At 45.6% G+C, this 26500-nt stretch overlaps 1 protein-coding gene across 2 annotated transcripts in view; it reads right to left on the bottom strand.

The window, feature by feature from the left end:
- The window catches only part of LOC125447580 (adhesion G protein-coupled receptor E5-like), an 82966-nt gene that overhangs the window by 10251 nt on the left and 46215 nt on the right, over nt 1-26500 (bottom strand). Inside the window, exons 6-16 of one of the 2 annotated variants that reach the window (XM_059639920.1) lie at nt 24142-24294; nt 23727-23864; nt 16966-17106; nt 13553-13590; nt 12050-12227; nt 10743-10862; nt 9528-9703; nt 7380-7538; nt 5507-5707; nt 1302-1522; nt 690-756 (exon numbers count right to left, since the gene is read on the bottom strand). In XM_059639920.1, the coding sequence (XP_059495903.1) occupies nt 690-756; nt 1302-1522; nt 5507-5707; nt 7380-7538; nt 9528-9703; nt 10743-10862; nt 12050-12227; nt 13553-13590; nt 16966-17106; nt 23727-23864; nt 24142-24294 (1592 nt within the window). The remainder of the gene's footprint in view (nt 1-689; nt 757-1301; nt 1523-5506; nt 5708-7379; nt 7539-9527; nt 9704-10742; nt 10863-12049; nt 12228-13552; nt 13591-16965; nt 17107-23726; nt 23865-24141; nt 24295-26500) is intronic. The other variant, XM_059639919.1, reaches the window with a different exon arrangement.

Genomic DNA, 26500 nt, shown 5'->3' with positions numbered 1-26500 from the left:
ATTCCCAAAGAGATGGGGCAATTCTTACATTCTGATAACTTAATCTGCGCTCTCAACCCCCTTTCTCCCCCAGCACTACACCCCTATTGCACCCTTATGCTGCATCCTCTACAGTTCATGTCAGCCCTGATGAAGAGTCATCCAGACCCGAAAACGTTCGCTTGCTCTCTCTCCATGGATGCTGCCTGACCCGCTGTGATCCCCAGCATTTTTTTTTGTTTGAAGGTTATCTCTGTCAGAACGGAATATTGTGTATTGGAGGAGGAAGCTTACCTTCCACTGCCATCCTAATTGGGTGAGGAGAGCATCTATGTGAGGTTCTGCGAATCATCTTTCTCCCCTGGGGTCCATTTGAAAAGCACCAATTCGCTTAAGATGTCGGGTGTTTGCCCTCACCGTGAGAACTGCTGCAAAAATAATTTGGAGCCCATTGGGTGGATCATTGGAGCTCCCATGGTGCTGCAGGGCATGGAATTTGACCTTGCGTTGAACGGGGGCGAGGGAGACAATGAGGGACCCTTAGATATAGACCCACAGTCGGACAGTGAATGTCTTGGAGGGAGTTGCAAAGTGTTGGCTTGTTCTTTCAGGTGGTAGAGGTCTCAGGGTTGGGATGAGGCATTGAGGAGAACTGCGAATCCAGACGGATGCTTTAGATTCTGGTCCATTTATTTTAACTAAAGACTTACCACAATTATGACACTGACTGGAGCGATGAAAGCCCACAGAAAGCCTGACTCCAGCTTCAACCAGCAACTGGAAAAAATGGATGGGGGAGAAATTTGTTTCCAGGCTCACAAAGCTTCTTATTACTTCTATCCCCTCTCTTTGCTACCAAACATGCACAGAAGCCTCTCCCCCAATCTGTGGATGTTAGCCCACCCCCCAGTTACTGCACTCAAATGGCCATTCCTCCTCATATTTTTCAATGGGGTGCATCATTGACTGCCCAGCTCAATTCTACCCTCAAGTAGGGGGCTATTGGCAACCCATTAGGAGACATGAACCCTATATTTTGTCTCCATCCCTGGATTTGAAGTGCAGCAGTGGTTTATAGCTAGTCTCCTCTTTCCTTGTCCATTCATCACGAAGGTTAGGATAACGTGTATTGTGACATTATACATAAGGAAAGGCTCAAGAAGGGGCCAAATGGCCTGTTCTGGTCCACACATTCCTCATCAGTGATGAGATATGAGTGGAGGTCATTAATGGCCAATCCCATCTCAAGAGCAAATTCAACTGTAAAGTTCCGACACAGAGAACTCAAAGTGTTTCTCAGTCGGAGCAAAGCTCATACTTACTACTCATCTGTCCCGTATCCTTTAGAATACATAATGGCCGAGATAGCGACCACCAGCAGGGGAAAGCCATAGCCGAACAGGCACATGTACTTTAGGCGCATGCTGTTTGCGTTGAATACCTTCACCACCATGATGTAGAGTTGGACACCTTCCAAGAGCATCCAAGAGAAACAGGCCAGGAACAGGTAATGCAGGAGTCCAGCAATGACAGCGCAAACAGTCTGCAAGGGTCACAGAGGCTCGTTAATCTCGTGAGTAAGTTGTAGGCACACGGAGGGGTGTTGGGTTGGACGGTTCAAAGGACAGAGCAAACAGAAGCCAACAAGAATGGCAGATGGGGTTCAACCTGGATAAATGTGAGGTTTTGCATTTTGGTATTTATTTAATTAATGGTAGGGCATTAGGTAGTGTTGTAGAATAGAAAGATCTAGGAATGCAGGTACATAATCCTTTGAAGTTTGCATCACATATAGGCAGGATGGTTAAGAAGGCGTTTAGCATGCTTGCCTTTATTGCTCAAGCCTTTGAGAATAGGAGTTGGGGCGTTATGTTGAGGTTGTACATGATGTTGGTGAGGCCTCTTCTGGAATACTGCAGTTCTGGTTGCCTAGTTGAGAGGGAAGGATATTATTAAGCTGGAGAGGGTTCAGAGAAGATTTGCCAGGATGTTGCCACTCATGGAGGATTTGAGTTATAAGGAGAGGCTGGATAGGCTGGGACTTTTTCACTGGAGTGGAGGAGGTTGAGAGGCGACCTTACGGAGGTTTATAAAACATGCGGGATATAGGTAAGGTCAATGGTAAGTGTCTTATCCCCAGGATTGGGGGATTTCAAGACCCAGGAGGCACATTTTTAAAGCGAGGGGAGAGAGATTTAAAAAAGCCATGTGGGGAAAACTTTTTACACAGAGGGTGGTACGCATGTGGAATGAACTTCCTTAGGGAGTGTTGGATGCGAATACAATTACAACATTTAATGGACATTTGAATAAGTACATGAATAGGAAAGGATGGAGGGATATGGGTCAGGAGCAGGCAGGTGGGACTAGTTAAGTTTTGGATAATGTTGGCCATGGACGGATCGGGTCTGTTTCCATGCTGTTGGACTCCATGACTCTATGATGCTACAAGAAGAGAACCCATCCAGCATGTCAAGAGGTTTCCAATCTGTAAGGACATAGTGTGGAGGGATGCCTTGGTCAGGGTTTCTGCTCCTATTCCCTGGATAAGGAATAATCCAGACAGGGTTCCTGATCATATCAGCCTGTGCTGGATATATGAGGGTATGGTTGAGGTGAAATGGATTAGACTGAACAAGAGAATGAAAGAAAAGTCAGCGACGAGTTCAGGGGCAAAGGTCAGAAATGGGATCAGGAGTTGGCCATCCTGCCCTTCAATCTTGATTATTCAATATGGCAAATATTTCTACGTCAACACACAATTTCCTGCACTGCTCCTGAATCCCTTCACTGCTTTCGTATCTAAATTACGTTGTTCTTGAATGTACCCAGAAGTTGAACATATATCTGGGGTAGAGTGTTCCAAAGGTTTATTACTTTAAAGGAAGAAATTTCTCCTCATCTCAATTCAAAATGCATGACCCCCTTACTCTGAAATTATCACCCTTTGATCTAGCTTCTCCCTCCAGGGGAGATGTTTTCCTTAGCATCTACCTGGTTAGGTCATTTAGGAGTTTCATATGTTTCAATGAGATCAGCTTTTTGTTTTGCTGCACTCCAGGGAATATAGCTCCAACCTCCTCAATCCTTGTGATACATTCCTGACAGGAACGCGTTTAGTGAACTTCTGTTGTACTCATTCCAAGGCAGGTGTGCCCCTCCCAAGTAAGGAAATCAAAACTATACTTCCACAGAATGGCTCAGTGGTTCACACTGCTGCCTCACAGCACCGGGGACCAGGGTTTGATTCCACCCTCGGGATGACTGTCTGCATGGAGTTGACACATTCTCCCTGTGTCTGCGTGGGTTTCTTCCGGGTGCTCCAGTTCCTCCCACAGTCCAAACGTGTACACATTAGGGTGGACTGGCTGTGCTGAATGTGAGGTCATAGAGTAGGGGGCATGGGTCCTGGTGGGAAGCTCTTCAGAGCGTTGGGTAGATCCGAATGGCCTACTTCCACACTGGAAGGATTTTATAATTCTGCAGCCCTGCGTATTTGTTAAAAAATCTTTTTATTTTTATTCTTGCTGAATATACTTTGGACTCATGTAGAATAAATATGCGAAACATAGAAAACAGGTGCAGCATTAGGCTATCCGGCCCCTCGCAGCATTCACTATGATCGTGGCTGATCATCCAACTCAGTCCCCTGTTCCCACTTTCTCCCCCCTACCCTTTGACCCCTTGAGCACCAAGAGCTATATCTAACTCCTTCTTGAAAATATTCAATGTTTTGGTCTCAGTTGCTTTTCGCAAAAGGGAATCCCACAGACTCCCTACTCTCTGGGTGAAGACATTTCTCCTCATTTCAGTCCTAAATGGCCTACTCCATGTCCATAGACTGTGACTCCTGAATCTGGTCTCCTCAGGCATGGCGAACACCCTTCCTGTGTTTACCCTGTCTAGTCCTGTTAGAATTTTATAAGTTTCTATGAAACTTCCCCCTTCATTCCTCTAAACTCTAGTGAATATAATGTTAACCGATCCAGTCTCCCTTCATATGTCAGTCCTGCCATCCCAGGAATCAGCCTGGTAAACCATCCTCACACCCCACTTACTGTAAAGGTTCTATTCCATTCTCTCAGTCTCTGTCGTATATGTTCAGATGAGATCAACTTCGACTAGGTAGCCTCCAAAATGCCCACCTTCTTATTCAACTGTAGCACCGTTGCCCCCAACCAGGTCCAACTCATCTCCCGCACTTCTGCCCTCACCCCCTCTCTTACCTCCTGCAACAGTTATAGGGTTCCCCCTATCCTCACCTCCCATCCCACCAGCACCCACACCCAGATCATCAGACACCTCCAGCATGATGCCACCACCAGACACATTTTCACCTCCCCTCCTTTGTCCACCTTCTGCAGGGACCATTCTCTCTGGGACACCCTGGTCCATCCACGTCCCCACAGCCTTATGGCACCTTCCCCATAACCAAGGAAGGTGCAACACCTGCCCATTTACCTCCTCCCTCCCCAGTATCCAAGGGCACAAACATACCTTCCAGGTGAAGCAACACTTCACCTGCACTTCCCAGAATCCAGTCTGCTGCAATTGCTGCTCACAATGTGGTCACCTCTACACTGTGGAAACGAGTGTAGCCTTGGTGAGCACTTCGCAGAACATCTATGTTCAGCTCGCAAAAAAAGACCCTGAACTACCTGTTGCCTGCCACTTTAATGCACTACCTTGTTCCCTGGCCAACATCTCTGTTTCTGGCTTACTGCGGTGTTCCAGTGAAGCCCAGCGCAAGCTGGAGGAACAACACGTCATCTTCCACTTGGAGGCCCTACAGCCCTCCTGGCTCAATATTGAGCTTAATAATTTTAGGGCCTAAACTCTCCCATATCCCAGGCCCCGACCCCACGCACCAGGCCTTGTTACCACACAGCCTGCCATTACACACCCCCTGTTGTTAGTCACTAACAGTCCCCATTAACAACTATTCACCCTCTCAGCCTGATCATTGGCAACCCCTTTATCTGTCCAACTGTCTTTCTCTCTCTTTGGGCTCTATCCTATTGTTTACCCCCCAACCACTAACCCCCCCGCCCCCATTTTCTGCATATAAACCAACATTTTCCCAGTCACCATCAGTTCTGAGGAAGGGTCACTGGACCTGAAACATTAACTCTGTTTTCTCCTCTACAGATGTTGCCAGACCTGCTGAGCTTTACCAGCAATTTTGCTTTTGTACCGGTGTTTTCACTGATAGCAATCTACCTTCCTGCGTTTGCTCATCACAAAGTGGATAATCTCCCATTTATTCACGCTTTACCTCAACTGCCATACATTTTCCCAGTCCTCAGTTTGTCCATATCATACTGATGCACGTCTGCACGCTCCTCAAGGTCACAAACTTTGTGTCGTTTGCAAACTTGGAGATATTAACATTCAGTTACTTACCTCAATCATGAATGTACAAAATGAAAAAGTTATTGATAATCTAGTTTGGGCTGATTGGGTTGAGTGGCCTATTTCTTACTGCCCTTCGGAAAATTAGAAATGATGAGCATTCACAATCTCTTACCTTGTGTTCAGTCCGAGATATCCCAATGAGGAACAGCAACTCTGCCAAGAATAGGCTCACACAGAGGTGGGTGTGAATAGTGGTCCTTACACTCTTGATGGAGTGGCACAGAATGAATGTGACAATCGAAATGAAGAGGCACACAAGCGATAAAATGATGCCCACCATGGTGATAATGTTTAGGATGATAGCATCACTATGCTGAGGAGGAGAAAAGGGGAAAGGACAGATCATCAAACTGATTCACAACTAAACCTGACAATGGCTATTCTCCCTGGAGTGGCAGAGGCTGAGGACTGACATTCTCGAGGTTTATGAAATCATGAGGGGCATGGATAGGGTGAATAGCCAAAGTCTTTTCCCTAGGGTGGGGGAGTCCAAAACTAGAGGGGCATAGGTTAAAGGTGAGAGGGAAAGAATTTAAAAGAAGCCTAAGAGGCAATTTTTTCACACAGAGGGTGGTGTTGTGTATGGACTGAACTGCATGAGGAAGTGGTGGAGGCTGGTACAGGTACATTTAAAACCATCTGGATGGGTACATGAAGAGGAAGGGTTGAGAGGGATATGGGCCAAATGGGGGCAAATGGGGCTAGATTAATGTGGGATATCTTGTCAGCATGGACAAATTGGTCCAAAAGGCCTGTTTCTGTGCTGTGCTACTTCATGACTCTATCTTCTTTTGAGGAGCATCCTGCAGAGAGATGACCAGATAATGCCATTCTTTGCTTTAAGGCTGAGGGAGATGCCAGGGCAGGCACAGAGAATGCTGGAGAGACTCAGCAGGTCTGGCAGCACCTGTGGACACAGAAACAGAGTTAAGCACCTCGAGTCTTCAGAACAGGAGTTGTGAACTGAACTGTGCCCACTGGAGCTCTGAATAAGACTCAAAAAGTCAACTTGGTTTCACTTTCCACAGATGCTACCAGGCTTGCTGTGTGTCTTTTGCTTTCTTTCTGTTTGGCAGAGTTCTGTTTTGATTATGGAAATGTGAGGTACTGCAGCCAATGGCAGATGGCAAGATAGCAATCCGAAGCTCAGCCTAATCTCCTGGGGATGTGTTAATTAAATCCCTCCACCGCTGGTGGAGAAAGAGTGGGAAACATTAATCCAGCATTGAGGCTACCCTCAGTAACTATGATACTTGTCAACCTCTTATTTACAGATGGAAATGTGTCATCATTACTTGTTCAGGCCTATATGTGAATCTAGACCAGCAGCAGCTCGGCTGACATCTATGGGGCCTCCAAAATGACACAGTGGCTCGGTGGTTAGCACTGCAGCCTCACAGCGCCAGGGACCCGGGTTTGATTCCAGCCTCAGGTGACTGTGTGGAGTTTGCACATTATCCCCGTGTCTGTGTGGGTTTCCTCAGGGTGCTCCGGTTTCTTCCCACAGCCCAAAGATGTGTAGGTTAGGGTGGCTTAACCATGCTAAATTACTCCTAAGTGTCCAGGCACCTGTGAGTTAACCATGGGAAATGCAGGGATAGGGTAGGGGGCTTGGTCTGGGTGGCATGCCCTTCGGAGGGCTAGTGATGACTTGATGGGCTGAATGGCCTCTCCCTGCGTCATAGGGATTCTAAAATAGCTGAACAAGCAAGGGCAATTAGGGACAGGTAGCAAGCTTGCGAGAGACTTGCCAAATCCCACATGAGACAATGAGACTATTCTTTGAAACTCTCTGATGGGTATTGACCTTTTGTCCCGAAGATAGGCTTTTGGAGCCATGGGTCATTTCAAGTGGAGCAACAGCAGTTGTGACTTGGAGGCAGCTCATTGTCAGATCCTTGATTGGTTGGGCCCACTAACCTGCCTGCACCCCCGCCCCCTCAAAGACGTCTGTTCTGCACCACCCCCCCAATCCGAGAACATACCTTGATTTTGTGCAAGGCCATGAGCACAGCGAAACTTGACAGATGTGAACAGCTGCAAACGGTGACCATTGAGGTGGAATTCTTCAATTTGCATCCGTGGTCAGACCAGGCAGCCTCTGAACTGTCCCAGTAGACGCACATCACCTTCCCATTCTTGTGCTGGGGAAAGAGCAAAGATTCAGGGTGACATCCAATCGGGAAAATCCGTACCTTTGCCTCCCAGTTTGCCTGTCGGTTAGCTTAGGCCCATTGGGACGGGCCCACTTCCTCACTTCCATCCACCACTCCTCTGCCATACCACCCCCACCCCCAAACAAGTTTCCCATCAATATAGGAAGAGCCATCGTGGAGAAACATTTATTCCCAAACATGTCAGCCTCCATCCCTTGATGTTCCCACCGTGTCAAACTCAACAGACACCTCCCAGAACCTTACCCACTGAGGCCTAATGGTAAAGCTCTTGTCCACAGCTCCTCAAGACTGTGGGTTCAACTCCCACTCCCTCACCTCAAGTGTGCAGTGTGCGATGCAGAGGGACTTCTGCATTTCGAAAGGAATTGCTTCCCTGTGCAAAAGAAGGCTTCATCTGCCCTCGAAACATTTTGAAGGGTGATAGGCTTCAATGTGGTGGTCTCAACATTATCACTCCCTCAACTGACTGTTATGAGAAAGGGAACTTGTTGTGTGTATGAATTGCCTGCCCCGCTACTATATTGAACACCCTTCAAAAGTAATCCATTGGTTGGGCTCTTTGGAATATCCTCTGGGTCCTCAAACTTGCCTTACGTCAGCAAGACCCTACTTCTTCAACTTAAGACTCTTCCTTCCATTCTAATTCATGCATTCTCAGAATCCTGTGACCTAATGTTTTTGAGTCATAGAGGTCTACAGCATAGAAACAGACCTTGGAGTTTGCCCTGGTCAAGGACAACCACCTCATTGCTCTAATCCCATTATCTAGCACTCGACCCATAGCATTATGTGCCTTGACAAAGCAAGGGCACATCTAAGTACTTCTTCAATGTTATAAGGGTTTCTGTCTCTACGGTCATTAAAGTCACTGAGTTCCAGATTCCCACTACCCTCTGGATGAAAAAGATGTCCTCACCTCCCGTCCAAACCTCCTGCCCTTTACCTTAAACCCATGCCCCTGGTCGCTGATACCACTACCAAGGTTCATCCTGTCTACCCTATTTATTCCCCTCATAACTTTAAACATCTGAATCATATCGCCTCTGAATCTCCTCTGCTCTAAAGAAAACATTCCCAGTCTGTCCAATCTCTCTTCATAACTAAAACTCTCCAGTCCGGGCGCTATCCTGGTAAATCTCCTCCGCACCCTCTCCAGTGCTATCATGTTGAGTTTTAAGTGTCATCTACAGTCTTGTTCAAGGGTAAATTAATAACAGCAGCAGGAAAGACACAGAGAGATGAGAGAAGCTGCTCATGTGAATACAGGTATTGCCATATTGACAGGGCCATCAGCACTCCATCAAAATGGTGCAAAATTAAGATCAGAGGTATCACCATCCATCATCCCATGGTCATGCACTCACTTCCCAAACCCACATCCCTCAGCAGTTTGTTAAAACAAGCACATTGTTAATTTTGGATACCGTCTTTGTTAAGGTTATTGCTGGATATTAATTGTCTGACCCCTTAAATATAAATTACGTGTGACACTGCATACAGGAGGAGAGGAGCAAGACTGAGAATGTCAGTAAACTTGCTGCATCAAGTGGAGATACGCCTGGTTTCTGATCTCACCAATAGTCTCAGAATCATGGGTTACAAGAAAAGGGTGAGAAAGTGGATGTGAGAAATGGGAGAGCAGCCAATGATCTGAATGGAATGGAGGACCAGGCTCAAGGGGCCTAATAGCCTAGTCCTGTCCCTGTTCCTTACAGAACCTATTAACTAGCTTTGTAGTCTTCTGGACAGCAAGCCCCTGAGACAAGCATTATACTGTAAAGGTCCTCCTCAATCAGTTGTAGTCACTCCTGAAGGGTGTACAGGCCAGGCATTATCTATCAAAACTCTACACGATCCAGTCAGAGAGGACTCAGTTCCTTCCTGGAGGCACAAAGCTTTGCAGCATTCTGGTGCAGCTTAAACAATGTCGGAACTTTGGAACAAAACTAAACAAACCTTCTTGTTCTCAAAGGTGAGGATGACTGGATCTTCGAGGTTATCCTTGTCTTTATTGGTTACTGCTGTAGTGACAACTTTGGAGATCAACTCGAATTTCTTGTTGCTATCCAACAGGTTGTGTTCCATAACAGAGTCCAGCTTTTTGTATGAAATAAGGGCAGCGGCAGCAACATCTGGGTGGAAGGAAACATCAGACATGAAAGGAAGGTGACTCGGTATGAATGATACTCCAAGTGGGAGTCAAGCTGTGAGCATTATGCTTGGATTAGCTCTCTCAGCCCTCCTGGATTGTGCCCTGAAACCAACAAGAATTCAAAATGTGACAGTGTAAACTTTGTAACTTTTAAGAGCTTGAATGATAAACTCACAGAAAGAAGCAGCATTAACTCTGCCCAGAATAAGCTATTAAAGAACGGAGATGAACTTATACAGGATTTGAAAGTGATTAGCCATTTCTGGGAAAAGAGGGTATTCCACGTACATGGACAAAGCTGTTTTTTATGTCTGCTTAATAACTTGTTGCTTTATGTCATAAGGATAAATGTGTAGCCTGCAGAAGAATTTAAGGAGTTAATTAACTTCAAACAGATAGCCAATGCCAAATGGAACATGGAACAGAGAAGCTACTCTTGATAGGAAACCAAGCTGCAGAATGATGGTTCCAGGGGAGTAAGCGATATTATAGATGAAAGAATCTAAAAGATCATCAATAATGTCACCCCTTAGACCTGAAGGATCAATAAAAACAGTGTTAGAATCCAGCAGAGAACATTGCTCAAGGATTGAACCCTGGATGTCAGAGAGAGATGCTGTTGGTTTAGGTTGGAGCTAAGTTCCACCATTAATTGGACAAAGTCAGAAGTCACAAGACACCAGGTTATAGCCTAACACGTTTATTTGAAATCAGGTAATGATGGGACAGTGCTATGAAAGTTTGTGATTTCAGATAAACCTGGTGGACTGTAACCTGGCATTTCCACATCATTATAGGGTAATAAGCAAGTTGGGTTGTGAGGCTTAACTTGCTCACTTGAGGGGTCTTATTTTGGTTGCTGCATGCAATAAAATTTAATTCATTGTTTCAGTGCTCGATGCTCTGTGAGATAGCTGAATACGCAGCCGAATGGCCCCCAATAAATGCTAATTCTGCTGCCGGCAAGTTGAATAGCAATTCCACAGGAAATGGAGCGATGATCAAGCACCAGGACTCACCAAATTTTTCCTTCCCTGTCACACTGTTCCAGCTAATGTCCATGCTGGCATTAGCGACGGATAGCTTTGCTCTTCCGGCCTTCGGGATTGTATTGTTCCGGATTGCTTGCATGCTGATATCTGAGAGACACAGCAGAATAGGAAAGATCAGCACAAAAACATCAACAGGAAGGCAATATGCTACTGAACCTGGTCCCCACCCCTGCTCAGTGGTAAGGGCATGGAATGCCCTGCCTGCCAATGTAGTGAACTCTGTCACATTGGGGGCATTTAAACAGTCCTTAGATAAGCATATGGATGATGATGAGACAGTGTAGGGGGATGGACTTAGATTAATTCACAGGTTGGCACAACATCGAGGGCCGAAGGGCCTGTTCTGCGCTGTATTGTTCTATGGTCTAACCCAGTTTCAGGCATGAGTCCACTAATCACAATGACTTTTACCCTTACCCAAAAATGTTTCTCATTTTCATGAAGTGGTCCTCTAGGCAAACAAAGTGCCAACTGAAGACTGATATGAGGAGGAATTTCTTCTCTCAGGGGAGTATGAGTCTTTGGGACTTCTCAATGGGGACAGAGTGTTTGTGTGCATTTAACACGGACATAGATTTGGGTGAGAGAGTGTCTTACTTTAACTTGTGATGAAATACTTTTCTGGAGCAGTTGGGCAGTGATTGTTGTATAATCTTGTCACTAGAGTAGTAACCCTGAGCCCTGAAGTAATGTCCTGGAGTATGGGCTCAAATCCTGCCATGGCAGATCTAAATTTTTAAAGATCTGGAATGAAAACTAGAATAATGGTGGCCGTGCAACCAATTTCAATTATCGTAAACACAAATGTCAATGTAGACGGAAATAGAATGGAATAGAACAGAATAGAATCCCTACAGTGTGGAAACAAGCCCTTAATCTGCTGAGTTTACCCAGTTTGGCCCCCATGTGACTCCAGGCCAACAGCCATGTGGATGACTCTGAACTGCCGTCTACAAACCATTCAGTTCCAATCCCGTCACAGGTGGACAATAAATGCTGACTTAGCCAGTGATGCCTACATCCAAATCTGTGGTTGTAGGCCAACGGTGCATTCAATTTTCACACAGCAAGATCCCATAAGCAAAACCGAGATGGCTTTGGGAGATGGTTGGGGTGGGGGGTAGTTAGCTTGGAGAAAGAATGTTCTTAAGAAATTATTGCTGTCTACATGCCTTCCAAGTGTATCATTGAATATCTAAATGATAGTTCGAAGACAAGGTAACAGAAATGAATTGGTAGAGAGCCTGGAACAAGTGACAATGACATGACATTACCGAACTCATCACTTGAGAAGTTCTTCATCTCTTCGTGATCTAAATCGTTGGCAAGTGTAAGAGTGTATCTCTCCATCACCTTGAGGAAGTTGGAGATCAGCAAGTGGAATTCTTTTGATCTGTGGCTCTGCATCTTGTTAAGGCTGTCGACATAATTCCTGACGAACACACAGATATCCTGTGGGCACAGGAGGAGAAACAGCAATTGAGGAAGATGCTACATTCGTAGAAACCCTACAGTAGGGAAGCAGGCTATTCGGCCCATTGAGTTCACATTGACTGTCCAAACAGAATCTCACCCAGCCCACCTATCCCTGTAAACCTGCATGCCCCATCGCTAATTCACCAAAAATGCACTTCCCCTGAACACTATGGAGCAATTCAGCATGGCCAATCCACCTAATCAAGTTGGGGAGAACCTCATAGAATCCCTACAGTGCTCTTCGGCCCAACAAGTCCACACTGATCCTCGGAGCATCCCACCCAGACCCATCCCCCTATAACTCACCTAGCCTGCACATCCTGGACACTATGGTGTCATTTAGCATGATCAACCCACCCCAACTTGCATATCCCTGGATGCTATGGGGCAACTTCCCATAGCCAATCCATCCTAAACTGTACATCTTTGGACTGTGGGAGGAAACCAGAGCACCCGGAGGAAACCCACAGACACTCTGGTATCCATGGGCAACGGGGAGAGACAAGAATGGGAGAAGTTAGGGTTCATGGATCTCAGCCGTCTCTTCCTGGAAAGGGATTATTCAGTCAAGAGTCACATTCTGCAGTTATCTGTGACATTCAGGGTGCCGAAGCAATTCTATATACATCTAAAGACATTTAGCATTAGAACCGCAGAATTTAACCTGGATAGCAGGCCATGAGATTCATGTTGACATGGAGGTGGGCTCTGAAGTGATCAAAAGTGTAGCCCACCATTGTAGCATTGCGTTAAAGGGTTTTTCAAAAAAACATTAGTCCCTTATTTATCTCCAGGCAGACTCCCTCTGCTGGTACATGTGCGTATGGAAGCCGTCAGTAAACAAAACGCATGCTGCAACTTTCAATTCACTACATCAGCCAATATCCCCAATCAATTAATTGTGTGTTGTGGCCAGTGATTGAGGACAAAAGTCAAGTTTTGTGTTCTGAAGAAGGGTCACTGAGCCTGAAACATTAACTGCGTTTTCGCTCCGCAGCTGCTCTCAGACCTTGCAAAGTTCACCCAGCAATTTCAGTTTTGTTTCAGCTTTGTCTATTGTCCTGTCTGGCTGCCCATAATCCTGATATCAGTACAGCAAGAAACGGGCAGCATCCAATGCCGAGCAACCTGCTGTCTGAGAACCGTTATTTGCTGGGACTCCGGGCAATGTAGGTGGACATTAGAAGAAAACTGAAAGAAGAGATTGGATCAGACCCTGCCACCAACAATGCAATCACAGGCCAAGTCAACAGTGGGCCTGCAGGTAGTAACCCATTGAATGTGCATCTTCTGTAGCTTACCTTAAGAGATGAAGATCTTGGCTGAAGGGTTTTCAGGTCTGCGAAAAGAAAATAAGGTGATCAATTTGAAATCAAGCTAACAACTCAACACGAAATGAATTCCAAAATGCTGACACTGCCAGTGAAGCACTGAAGGGCTGCTACATTTTCAGAGGTGATGTTTTTAACATGGAATGTTCAACCAAATGCCTGTTGATAAAAATATCAGGATTGTAGAATTGTTATGTTTTGTGAAGGTCTCTTCCAATAATAGTAAAATGGGGTGGGCGTTCATATTTACACAAAGTGAACTCTGCTTGATAACAAGCTTGGGTGTCTTTTTTGCGAGACTGTGTGGTCTTATTTGGAAGAAGACACTAAATATTATCACCAGTAAACAATGACGAGGGGAGATCTGCTAAAGGTGGACATATTGTTAGGCTTTAAGTCACAACACATTGTTACCAAGGTCATTGTTTTGGAAAGGGTTAGACTTTAAATTGTCTTTTTAATTTCAAGCTGGAATTGTCTCAGGCTAATAAAGTTCATGAAAATTTTTACCCGGATCTAAGGCCCATGAGATTCATACTTAGTTTGACTTGTACCTAAGTACAGTGAAAAGTTTCATTTTGCGAGCAGATCATACCAGACAAGGACATACAGATCATAAGGTGTTCAGTCAGAACGAGGAATACAGGGTTACAGCTGCACAGGAGGTGCACGAAGCAAGATCAGCATTATTTGAAGTTAGAGGTGTCTATTCTGTTGGCCTTGTTTTGTGTACCTCCTGTGCAGTTGTATGCCTCACTCTGTCTAAGCACTTTGTTGCTATGGAAGGATGCCTTGGACTGATTAAGATTGTAGCATTGAGTTAAAGGGTTTTCAAAAGGCATTACTGAATGTCAGAGACATGTTAGTGTGAAGAATAAAACAAAAAACAAGGGACAGAGGGAGCTAATCCTTCACTTTGGTGGGTAAAATGCTGGCTGCGTCCCTCATTGTGTGAAATATAAGCAAGAGCATGGCTTAGATGGGGATTTAAATGAGAATGGAAAATTCTCCTGGATTATCGAGAGAGAAAAATCTATCACTTGCTCTCACTGTGCAAGTCCTGTTTGGAGCTTAGAAATTATAAACTGGGAAAGGGAGGCAGTGGCAATATTTACAACTTTATTAGATGGCTGATTCCCATCACTGAAGACCTTTCTTTTTTGCATTATCCCTCAAAGCATCAGTGGATCCCAGTGAGGAGAGGGTGATGGTGCATCTGGGACCTCAGAGAATGTGAAGTCGCCTCCGAAACTAGTGAGACTCCACACTTGAGGAAGAAATAGGGGACTAACAGAATGGCTAAGTGGAGTCAAATCAGGAATGGGATGGGAAATGAAGAAAAGGCAGAAGACAATGGATTGGGAGAGACTAAAGACAGCCAGCTGGTGGTACACTATGAGTATTGCAAGAATGAAAAAAAAACATGCTGAAGCTTTATTCATCTTGCATTGATCAGGACAGAATCACAAGAATGCCAAATCCCAAAGAGAACCAACCATTTATGTAGTGCATGACAGAAAAAGCCACCTATTGTTTGGCTAATTAGTCAAGGTATTTGCACAGAAAATGTATTAGTGAGGTATTCCTTACTGGCACTTTAGGTGGGAGGTGGTGTTGGGGGTGTACAGAGGAGGGTCATTAGGTTGATTCTAGAGTTGAGAAGGTTGGCTTATGAGGAGATATTGAGTAGGCTGGGATTATACTCATTGGAATTTAGAAGAATAAGGGGCAATTTTATAGAAGAGTATAAAATTATGAAGGGAATAGATGAGATAGGAGCACAGAGGTTGTTCCCACTGGAGGATGAAACCAGAACGAGGAGGCATCGCCTCAAAATAAGGGGGGGAGCAGGTTTAGGACTGAGCTGAGGACGAAAATCTTCATCCAAAGGGTTGTGAATCTGTGGAATTCCCTGCCTAGTGAAGCAGTTGAGGCAACCTGGTTGAATGTTTTTAAGGAGAAGATGGATAGATTTTTGAACAGTAAAGGAATTAAGGGTTACGGTGAGCGGGTGGGTAAGTGGAGCTGAGTTCATGAAAGGATCAGCCACGATCGTATTGAATGGTGGAGCAGGCTTGAGGGAGCAGATTGCCCACCCCTGCTCCTGGCTCTTATGTTCTCATGTTCCTCCCATTTCATTATAAAATATGCCCACATACGTGTTGATTTTCTTTCAGAACACGATAACTCTCTGCAGATGAATATATGTATTTTCTAATCAGTGTAAGTGTGCAAGATTTTTATCATGCTTACAATTATCCTGATGGCTGCAAGATGCAAAGTTTCAGTGGGAACGTCACTTCTCTTTAGCAATGCAAGGAATTAAAACAAAACAGAAAGTAATTTTCAGTTTCTCACCATTGGAATTGGCTCTGTTTAAGTAGAATATGGAACAGTTTCACTTGCTTAAACTCTGAACCAGTCTGGTTGACTGGAATTACTTTAACAATCATCATGTCAGTAAAACAAAACGTCCGAAACTCCTGAAGAAAAATCACACCACACTAGAAATGTCAACTCTATTTCTCTCCCCACAGGAGTTTCTGTGTTTGCTTCAGCTTTCCAAGATCTGCAGCATTTTGCTCTTGTTTAGCCGAGCCCCTTTAGAAGTTTAAGAGACAATTGATGCAGAAAATCCAGCAAGGTTTTCGATAAAGGGAAGATGGTGAGAAAAATTGAAAGGGTTCAGAAAAGGTTTACTAGGATGTTGCCAGGGTTGGAGGGTTTGAGGTACAGGGAGAGGCGAAATAGGGTGGGATTATTTTCCCTGGATCATCAGAGGGTGTGGGGTGACCCTTAGTGAGGTTTATAAAATCATGAGGGGGCCTGTATGGAGAGAATAGTTGAGGTCTTTTCCCCAGGGTAGGGAAGTCCAAAACTAGGTTTGAAGGCGCATAGGTTTAAGGTGAGAGGGAGGAAAGATTGAAAAGTGACCTAAGGGGCAACTTTTTCACACAGAGGGTGGTGTGTGTATGGAATGAGCTGCCAGGGGAGGCTGGTACAATTACAACATTTAAAAGGCATCTGGATGGGTGCGTGTATTGGAAGGTTTTAGAGCGATATGGGCCAAACGCTGGTAAATGGGACTAGATTCAGTTGGAATATCTGTTTAGCATGGACAAGTTGGATCGAATGGTTTGTTTCCGCACTGCACAAATCTATAGTTCTAAGCAATGGGCTGCCTTCTAAACTCCCCTGAGTTTGATGGTGGATATGTTTGTCAATAAGTCCATGTGACCATTATCTGGCTGAAAAAATCTGGTAATTCTTTTTCAGAAATACAGCACATCATCCGGCTCAGCGACACATGCACAGATGGCAACAGACAAACGTACTCAAGGAGGTAAACGAGAAGATAAGACAAGGGGGCATTAAGACTTTACTTTGGCAGTCAATTGTTCCATTAGATAGTTCAATGAGAGAGGCAAAGCCTTCATTGCAGGTGCAGTGGAAGCCTCCCACTGTGTTGGTACAGCTGGCATTGTGACGACAAACTGCCACCGTATCTTGGCACTCATCTTTATCTGTAAGGAACAAGAAAATGGCTGAACAAACTTGAGGCGAATGACGTGAGTTTTTTCCTTCAGTAAGGAAAGGTTGCCCCTGTGTAATGGAAGTGGACGACCCTTTGGCCATGCAGTGTGAAGGAAATTAGCTTCAAGGAACAGCGGCCAAAGTGAGCCTGACTCACCCAGGTAGTTCCCACACCTCCTAAGGCAGCTCTAGGTCTCTCAGATCTTAAACATTCAGCAAACTTCACAGGGAGGCGCTGGCCTAGTGATGTTATCACTGGAGCGTTAATCTGGGGACCTGGGTTTGAATCCTGCCGTGGGTAGACGGTTAAAATCATAAATCTGGAATTAAGTGTCTAATGATAATGATGAGCCAATTGTCAGAAAAAAACTCCATCTGGTTCGCTCGCACTCATTAAGGAGGAAAAATGTCATCCTTACATTTTTTATACTAAAGGTGGTTGACTCTTAACTACCCTCTGGACAATTGGCCTGGCCAGTGACATACCAAACCGGTGAAGTGAACCAAAATAAATACAGAGGCTAATGGGAACAGACCAGAAAACTGTAAACAGACAACATTCACGGGACAAAGAAGGAGAGGATGAACTCTGAATGGTGGTAAAGAAAGGCATTGTTGGTAAGGTTGACCTTTGAACTGGCAGGATTATGGCAGCTGGCTCAGAGGGCAATTAAGAATCAACACATCGCTGTGAATCTGAAATCCAAATACACCATATCACACAAGGATGGCAAACTTGGAGTGGCATTGTAGCTCAGCGGTTAGCACTGCTGCCTCACAGTGGGAGAGATCCGGGTTCAATCCCATCCTTGGGCGACTGTCTGTGTGGAGTTTGCACATTCTCCCTGTGACTGCATGGGTTTCCTCCCACAGTCCAAAGATACGCAGGCTAGGCAGATTGACCATGAATGCAGCATTATGGGGATAGCTGGGGGTGGGAGGTTCGATGAGCTGAATGGCCTGCATCTACACTGTGGGGATTCAATGATTCCTTCCTGAGAGACTATGAGTGAACCAGATGGGTTTCATTTTTCACAACAACTGATGATAGCCATTAGGCCATCATTACAGAGACAAGCTTTAGATTTTACATGCATTGATCTCAACATAAGGCCCACCAACTGCGATAGGAAGCTTCAAACTCATGTCCCCAGGCCACTAACTCAAGACATAGGTTTACAAATCCAGCGACATTACCACTACATCATTGTGCCCACTCACTGATCAGCCTTCTGTTCTGAAATGTGCCCATTCTACTAAATTACCTTGAAGAGCAAGGAGGCTCAAAGTGTCAGCAATGTATAAGTGAATCTAGCAACATCAGGCTAGGCAGTAGCAACGTGAGTGATATTATCAGGTACATTTGCAAGGAAGCCGATTTACACTTGTGAGTAGCTACTACTGACTCTGCGCATCACTATTTCCGATAGCGTGAAAAATTGGGAAAATATTGAACCAATTTGACACTTTCTGGATTGAATGTTTTTTTTAACCAAAAGACGAGGCCAACAGTTTAATGTGGACTGTGATCCACTTGTTAATTTCATCGCATCAAGTGAATGTGGAAGGAAAGAAACCAAGGAAAGTTTTCAGAGAGGTAAGAATCTTTTCCCCCACTTAATTCCTGGAAAAACTGGCCTTGCAAGTTAAGAGATAATGGGAACTGCAGATGCTGGAGATTCCAAGATAATAAAATGTGAGGCTGGATGAACACAGCAGGCCAAGCAGCATCTCAGGAGCACAAAAGCTGACGTTTCGGGCCTAGACCCTTCATCAGAGAGGGGGATGGGGGGAGGGAACTGGAATAAATAGGGAGAGAGGGGGAGGCGGACCGAAGATGGAGAGTAAAGAAGATAGGTGGAGAGGGTGTAGGTGGGGAGGTAGGGAGGGGATAGGTCAGTCCAGGGAAGACGGACAGGTCAAGGAGGTGGGATGAGGTTAGTAGGTAGCTGGGGGTGCGGCTTGGGGTGGGAGGAAGGGATGGGTGAGAGGAAGAACCGGTTAGGGAGGCAGAGACAGGTTGGACTGGTTTTGGGATGCAGTGGGTAGAGGGGAAGAGCTGGGCTGGTTGAGGGATGCAGTGGGGGAAGGGGAGATTTTGAAACTGGTGAAGTCCACATTGATACCATATGGCTGCAGGGTTCCCAGGCGGAATATGAGTTGCTGTTCCTGCAACCTTCGGGTGGCATCATTGTGGCAGTGCAGGAGGCCCATGATGGACATGTCATCAAGAGAATGGGAGGGGGAGTGGAAATGGTTTGCGACTGGGAGGTGCAGTTGTTTGTTGCGAACTGAGCGGAGGTGTTCTGCAAAGCGGTCCCCAAGCCTCCGCTTGGTTTCCCCAATGTAGAGAAAGCCGCACCGGGTACAGTGGATGCAGTATACCACATTGGCAGATGTGCAGGTGAACCTCTGCTTAATGTGGAATGTCATCTTGGGGCCTGGGATGGGGGTGAGGGAGGAGGTGTGGGGACAAGTGTAGCATTTCCTGCGGTTGCAGGGGAAGGTGCCGGGTGTGGTGGGGTTGGAGGGCAGTGTGGAGCGAACAAGGGAGTCACGGAGAGAGTGGTCTCTCCGGAAAGCAGACAGGGGTGGGGATGGAAAAATGTCTTGGGTGGTGGGGTCGGATTGTAAATGGCGGAAGTGTCGGAGGATAATGCGTTGTATCCGGAGGTTGGTAGGGTGGTGTGTGAGAACGAGGGGGATCCTCTTGGGGCGGTTGTGGCGGGGGCGGGGTGTGAGGGATGTGTCGCGGGAAATGCGGGAGACGCGGTCAAGGGCGTTCTCAATCACCGTGGGGGGGAAAGCAAGTTAAGAGGACTGTTTCAGAAAATTTTGGGTATGGCATATCTATTTGTTTGGGGAAGATTAACAAAATTTTAAGACAGGATAAGCAATTACATGAGAAAGAAGCAGAAACTTTAGTTTAGCCTGATTTATCACATAATTCATTTTGTTCTTATTCCGGAAAAGTAGTCAAGCTAAAAAAGGTTGAAAGTTCATACAGCTCATTTGCTGATACAGCAGACCACCCAGACATCGATATGGGGTCCTCAAGGCTGAGCGAGAGAGAGATAGATAGAGAGAGAGAGAGGGAGAGAGAAAAGAAGAAGAAGAAGAAGAAGAAGAAGAAGAAGAAGAAGAAGAAGAAGAATGGGGAGTAGATTAAAACCAGAGAGATTAGGTGCTTCTGCCTTTTTTGATATTGAAAAATAAGGTGTTTGCCTGAAAATAACCATTTCAGAATTTGAGCACTGTCAATGTGACTTACAATGTCTGAACATCTGATAAATACTCAGTGAGTTATAGGTTACCTTGAAATCCTTTCTGAAGTAGGATCTCCCAATGTTGGATCAATAAGTGGCCATGAGGTGACACCTGCCCTTTTCATTCATTCACAGGATGAGGACAGGACTCATTGGCCATCCCAGAGGGCAGTTAAGAGTCAACCACATTGCTGTGGGTCTGGAGTCACATGTAGACCAGACCAGGTAAGGATGGCAGATTTCCTTCCATAAGGGACATGAGTGAGCTTTCTCCCCTCCTCCTGAGGATTGATTCACAGTCATCGTTAGACTCTTATTTCCAGATTTTTATTGAATACATCTGCCGTGGCAGGATTGATACCCAGGTCCAAGAACATTACTTGTATTTCTGGATTAACAGACGGGCAACAATACCACTAGGCCATTAGCTCCCCCTCTAAGGATCCTTGAGATTATTTTGTCAAATAATCTAACTGCAGCATTGCGCCCGCTCACTGACCAACCTAAGGCAGTCAGCTTAGGATCTGAAACATGTTCCATGCTACCTCAAATTACCCTGGAAATGGAAGGTGGCTCAAAGTGAAAGGAAAATGCTGAAGCTGGCCATTTTGTGCTAAGCGATAACAAATCGAGTGCAATGATCAGACAGGTTTGAAATGCAGTTGTTGTGAGACGCTATGAATCACACGAGGTAACAGTATCTGTGCTGATGATTGCTGAATAAGACCCTTTTGGGCTTTGTTCGTGTTCAAAAAGCCTAAGGAGTCAGAATGAATAAGCCTCCCAAACTTGCATTAAATAAAGTTTATCTCTCCCACTCTTGGTTCAAATTTCCACATTAATATGCTGTACACATTGTACCATTTTGACAACCTCAAACCCTAAGAAACTAAACTGTGATCACTTTCCAAAGCCTCTGAAACAGCCTCGTTTTCATTTGAACAAAGCTTGCTTCGACAATTTTCCATCAGTCTTCGGCTCCAGCAATTCAATTTCATCATCAAAAACTCCCAATAGGTTATGCTCATCAATGAAATATATGTTTATATTTTTCAAAGACTGGCCAAAAAGGGTTTTTTTTTATTTGGCCTTTTCAAACTCATATTTCTACAAACAAAAACAGAAGAACTGCAGATGTTTGAAATCGGAAACCAAAGCAGAAATTGTTAGTAAAATCTTGCAACATCTCTGGAGAGAAATTAGAGTTATCATTTTGGGTCTGGTGACCCTCCCTCAGAACTGGGTAACTCTGATTTCTCTGCACCGATGCCATCGTACCTGCTGAAATTTTCCAGCAAATTACTGTTTCCATTCTACAAGTATGTTGCTGTCTTTGTGTGGTATGACTATATCGAAACCTTACGCCGGTTTCGAAGCTTCCAGTTTACTGGCCCCAGCCACCTCCTCTTTCCCGTGGATGTGCAATCCCTTTACACATCCATTCCCCACTAGGAGGGTCTGAGGGGTCTCCGCTTATTCCTGGAGCAAAGACCTGAGCCATCCCCAGCCACCACCACTGTCCTCCGCTTGGCTGAGCTTGTCCTCGCCCTCAACAACTTCTCTTTCGACTCCTCTCATTTTCATCAGGTAAGACGGGTTGCCATGGGTACCTGCATGGGTCCGAGTTATGCCCGTCTCTTCGTGGGGTATGTGGGACATTCCTTGTTCCAGTCCTATTCCGAACCCCACCCACAACTCTTTCTCTGTTACATCGATGATATCATCGGTGCTGCTTCCCTCTCTTGTCAAGAATTGGAAAGCCTCATCAATATCGCCTCCAATTTCCACCCTGCCCTCTCTTTCACCCAGTCTATCTTTGACTCCCCCCTTCCCTTCCTCGACATCTCTGTTTCCATTTCTGAAGCAACACTTCACCTGCATCTCCCAGAGTAGTCTACTGCATTCGCTGCTCACAATGTGGTCTCCTCGACATTGGGGAAATGAAGCGTAGACTTGGCAAACGCTTCGCAGAACATCTACATTCTGCTCGCAAAAAAGACCCTGAACTACCTGTTGCCTGCCACTTTAACACACTACCTTGTTCCCAAGACAACATCTCTGCCTACTGCTTGCTACAGTGTTCCAATGAAGCCCAGCGCAAGCTGGAGGAACAACACCTCATTTTCCGCTTGGGGACCCTACAGCACTCAATATTGAGTTCAATAATTTTAGGGTCTAAACTCCCCCCTGTCCCAGCCCCCACCCCATACACCAGGCCTTGTTACCACACAGTCTGCCATTACACACTCCCTGTTGTTAGTCACTAACAGTCCCCATTAACAACTATTCACCCTCCCAGCCTGATCAAGTTAGAGATAACACAGTGTGGGGCTGGAGGAACACAGCCAGCCAGGCAGCATCAGAGGAGCAGGAAAGCTGACGTTTCGGGTTGGGATTCTTCTTCAGAAAGAAAGACCCTTCTTCTGAGGAAGGGTCCCGTCCCAAAACGTCAGCTTTCCTGATCCTCTGATGCAGTCTGACCTGCTGTGTTCATCCAGCTCCACACTGCATTATCCCTGACCAAGCATGGTTCCTTGCCAACCCTTTCATCGTGCAGTGCAAATTGTTTCTCCCTTTGGAATGAGGCATTCTTGATACCTGCCCTGAAGAGTGCAAGACAAATCCTTCAACAGCTTGTCCCTTTTCTCACAGCGACCTTCAGGTTGTGCATTTCCAAGTGACTATTAATGACAGTAATCTAATAGGATCCTCAAAATAATCAGGTGAAAACAATCACAGACCTGTCATCCATTATAGGAATCAAGACTAAAAGACCAAGGACACATTCCCATTGAGGGCTTATAGATAAAATGGTTTGAGACAAAAAACAAAGCTGCAGATGCTGGAATCCAAGGTAGCTAAACAGGAGGATGGAAGAACACAGCAGGCCAGGCAGCATCTGGAGGAAAGGAGCAGTTAACATTTCGAGTATAACCCTTCTTCAGGACCAGAAGAAGGCTAATGCCTGATATTTGATGCTCCTTTCCTCCAGATGCTGCCTGGCCTGCCCCGCCCCTCCAGGCTCCCGTTTGCCTACCTTACAAACAAAATGTTCTGCTCTCCTTCCAATCAACGGCATACAACGGCCCAATCATTCCATGTTAAACTTGCTCCGCTCCCTTCCCTAGTGACAGTGGCTAGCGCTCAGTGCTTCGCATTGAGTATGTTGTCCATGGTGTTGTGCCGGCCCTTGTGCAGTGCTGACTGGGACAGGTTCAGAAGAGGTGGAGCAGTTCCAAAGCGTGAAGTGTTGTGGGTCATCAGCAGCAAGAGTATTGCTTAAGAGTGTGATCCATGGAGCCATGGCCCAGCGCATTTTCAACCGCTCCTTGTGGAATTCTTACCGATGCAGGGGGCTCTCAAAGTCACTCGAGTGCCCCCAGTGGCTGAGGAAAATCCTTGGAGACATTGACAGTAGAAGCGGCCTGCTTTATGGCGACACACAGTATTGGCTCCACAGATGTGAGACAGACACAGATTGGCTACAACAGATGTCAAACAAATACGCATCGGTTCAAGGCACAGGCAGAGAAATTAAAGAACGATTTAATATTGAGGCGCTGATTTGGGACGCCCTCAAAGAGCCGACAGAGTCCCTGCCGTGGCTTTGAGAGTAGCCCTCTCCCCTTCGCTGTCAGGCAGTTGTGGGTTCACGTTCCCTCCCCACTCCCACAATGTCGGGGCTTCGGGCGGATCAAAGGAATAAAGGAAAAACACGACGCTTCTGGGACTCATGCTGAGGAAGAATAAAGCCTTTACCTTTACACTGTGCTTTCGCTTTATCGGTAAAGGTGGGTTCCCCTGTGGTTGAGAGAAAGCCTCCTTTGCATCTACAAGTGACCTGTCCCATTGCCATTATACAGTCAGCATTGGTGCCACATGTTCTCACTGCATCCTGACACGTTTTCTTCTCTACTGAAGAAAAGGGTTTAGCTCATGTTAGCCAACAGTTGAGCGATTTCTTACCCCCACTCACCAGAACGGGGAAGTAGGGCAACTCGCTCAGTCACACCTTCAGGAACTGTGCTTGAGTTAATTTGAGCCTAGAGCTGCCACTTCCTCAGTTACCTCGTGGTAACACGTACTGAACATCAGCCGTCTCCTGAAGTTGACCCACTAACCATTGTTCACCTTTACCCCGAGTTGTTAGCACTACCATGTGAGAGAGGAGAGAGTCCACCTTATGATCACAGTAGATACAATCACCAGACAAGTCAGTTTCCAGTCAGGAATCTGGCTTGTTAGACCAAATTTCCATTTTCTTTTCAATGTTAAGAAGTGGTCTCTCACTGAAACATAAGCATGAAATGTTGTAGTATTTACTTCAACACCAGAAAAGAAATTTATTACAAAGGGAGCATGGTTAAATAGATTATTTCGCTGTATATGAACTACTTATAAAACAAATTGAAAACACACATTCAAGGTATAATCCCGTTAATCTAAAAACAATCTATTATAAGTTTAAAAGAAATAAATCAGCTTCTATACAGTGATAAGGAGATAGTAGGAACTGCCGATGCTGGAGAATCTGAGATAACAAGGTGCGGAGCTGAATGAATACAGCAGGCCAAGCAGCATCAGAGGAGCAGGAAGGCTGACGTTTCGGGCCTAGGTTCTTCTTCGAAAATTCTATACAGTATCTATTTTACACCCTGATACAGTTCTCAAACACTGGTATAATGCTTACACTGGAATCCCTGTATAGAGCAAAGAACAAAGAAAATTACAGCACAGAAACAGGCACTTCGGCCCTCAAAGCCTGCGTCGATTGAGATCCTCTGTCTAAGCCTGTCATCTGTTTTCTAAGAGCCTGTTTCCCTTTGCTCCCCGCCCATCCACGTACCTGTCCAGATACATCTGAAAAGACACTATCATGTCTGCGTCCACCACCTCCGCTGGCAACGCGTTCCAGGCACCCACCATCCTCTGCATAAAGAACTTTCCATGCATATCTCCCTTAAACTTTCCTCCTCTCACTTTGAACTCATGACCCCGAGTAATTGAGTCCCTCACTCTGGGGGAATAAGCTTCTTGCTATCAACCCTGTCTATACCCCTCATGATTTTGTAGACCTCAATCAGGTCCCCCCTCAATCTTTGTCTTTCTAATGTAAATAATCCTAATCTATTCAACCTCGCTTCATAGCTAGCACCCTCCATACCAGGCAACATCCTGGTGAACCTCCTCTGCACCATTTCCAAAGCGTCCACATCCTTTTGGTAATGTGGTGACCAGAACTGTACACAGTACTCCAAATGTGGCCGAACCAATCATATTCATTGGAGGGGTGGGGGGGATCTCATAGAAACATACAAAAACCCTGATGGGACAGGACAGGCTAGATGTGGGAAGAATATTCCTGATGTTGGGGAAGTTCAGAACAAGAGGTCACAGCCTAAGAATTGTGCGTAACCAACCAAGGTATCTAATATATTTGTTGGGTTTAAATCACTCGAGAATTCAACATTCAGACCAGATCCGCGATAACTTCTCCCTGGAGGTACCGCACCACTGAGCTTCAATGTGGTCAGCTTTTGGTAACTGGGGATTACATTGCGTGTGCACTTTTGGTCTCTGAGTCTGAGGAAGGACATTCTTGCTGTTGAGGGAGTCCAACGAAGGTTCACCAGACTGATTCCCGGGATGGCAGGGCTGACATATGAGGAAAGACTGGATTGACTGGGCTTGTTCTCACTGGAATTTAGAAGAATGACGACGTGGGGGGCATGTCATAGAAACATATAAAACCTTGATGGGACTGGACAGGCTAGGTGTGGGAAGAATATTCCTGATGTTGGGGAAGTTCAGAACAAGAGGTCACAGCCTAAGAATAATGAGTAAGCCATTCAGGGCTGAGATGAGGAAGAATTTCTTCACACAGAGAGTTGTGAAAATGTGGAATTCTCTCCCACAGGAAGCTGTTGAGGCCAGTTCATTACCTATAGTCAAGAGGGAGCTGGGCATGATCCTTGTGGCTAAAGGGATCAAGGGGTATGGAGAGAAATCAGGAACGGGATAATGAGATTGCGTGATCAGCCATGATTATATTGAATGTGATAGCGCAGGCTTGAATGGCTGAGTGGCCTACACTCGCACCTACTTTTTATGTTTCTAT

The sequence above is a fragment of the Stegostoma tigrinum genome, chromosome 35, assembly GCF_030684315.1.
Source record: "Stegostoma tigrinum isolate sSteTig4 chromosome 35, sSteTig4.hap1, whole genome shotgun sequence".
Classification (NCBI taxonomy): domain Eukaryota; kingdom Metazoa; phylum Chordata; class Chondrichthyes; order Orectolobiformes; family Stegostomatidae; genus Stegostoma; species Stegostoma tigrinum.
The sequence above is the reverse complement of the archived record's forward strand: the minus strand, read 5'-3'. Positions and strand labels throughout refer to the sequence as shown.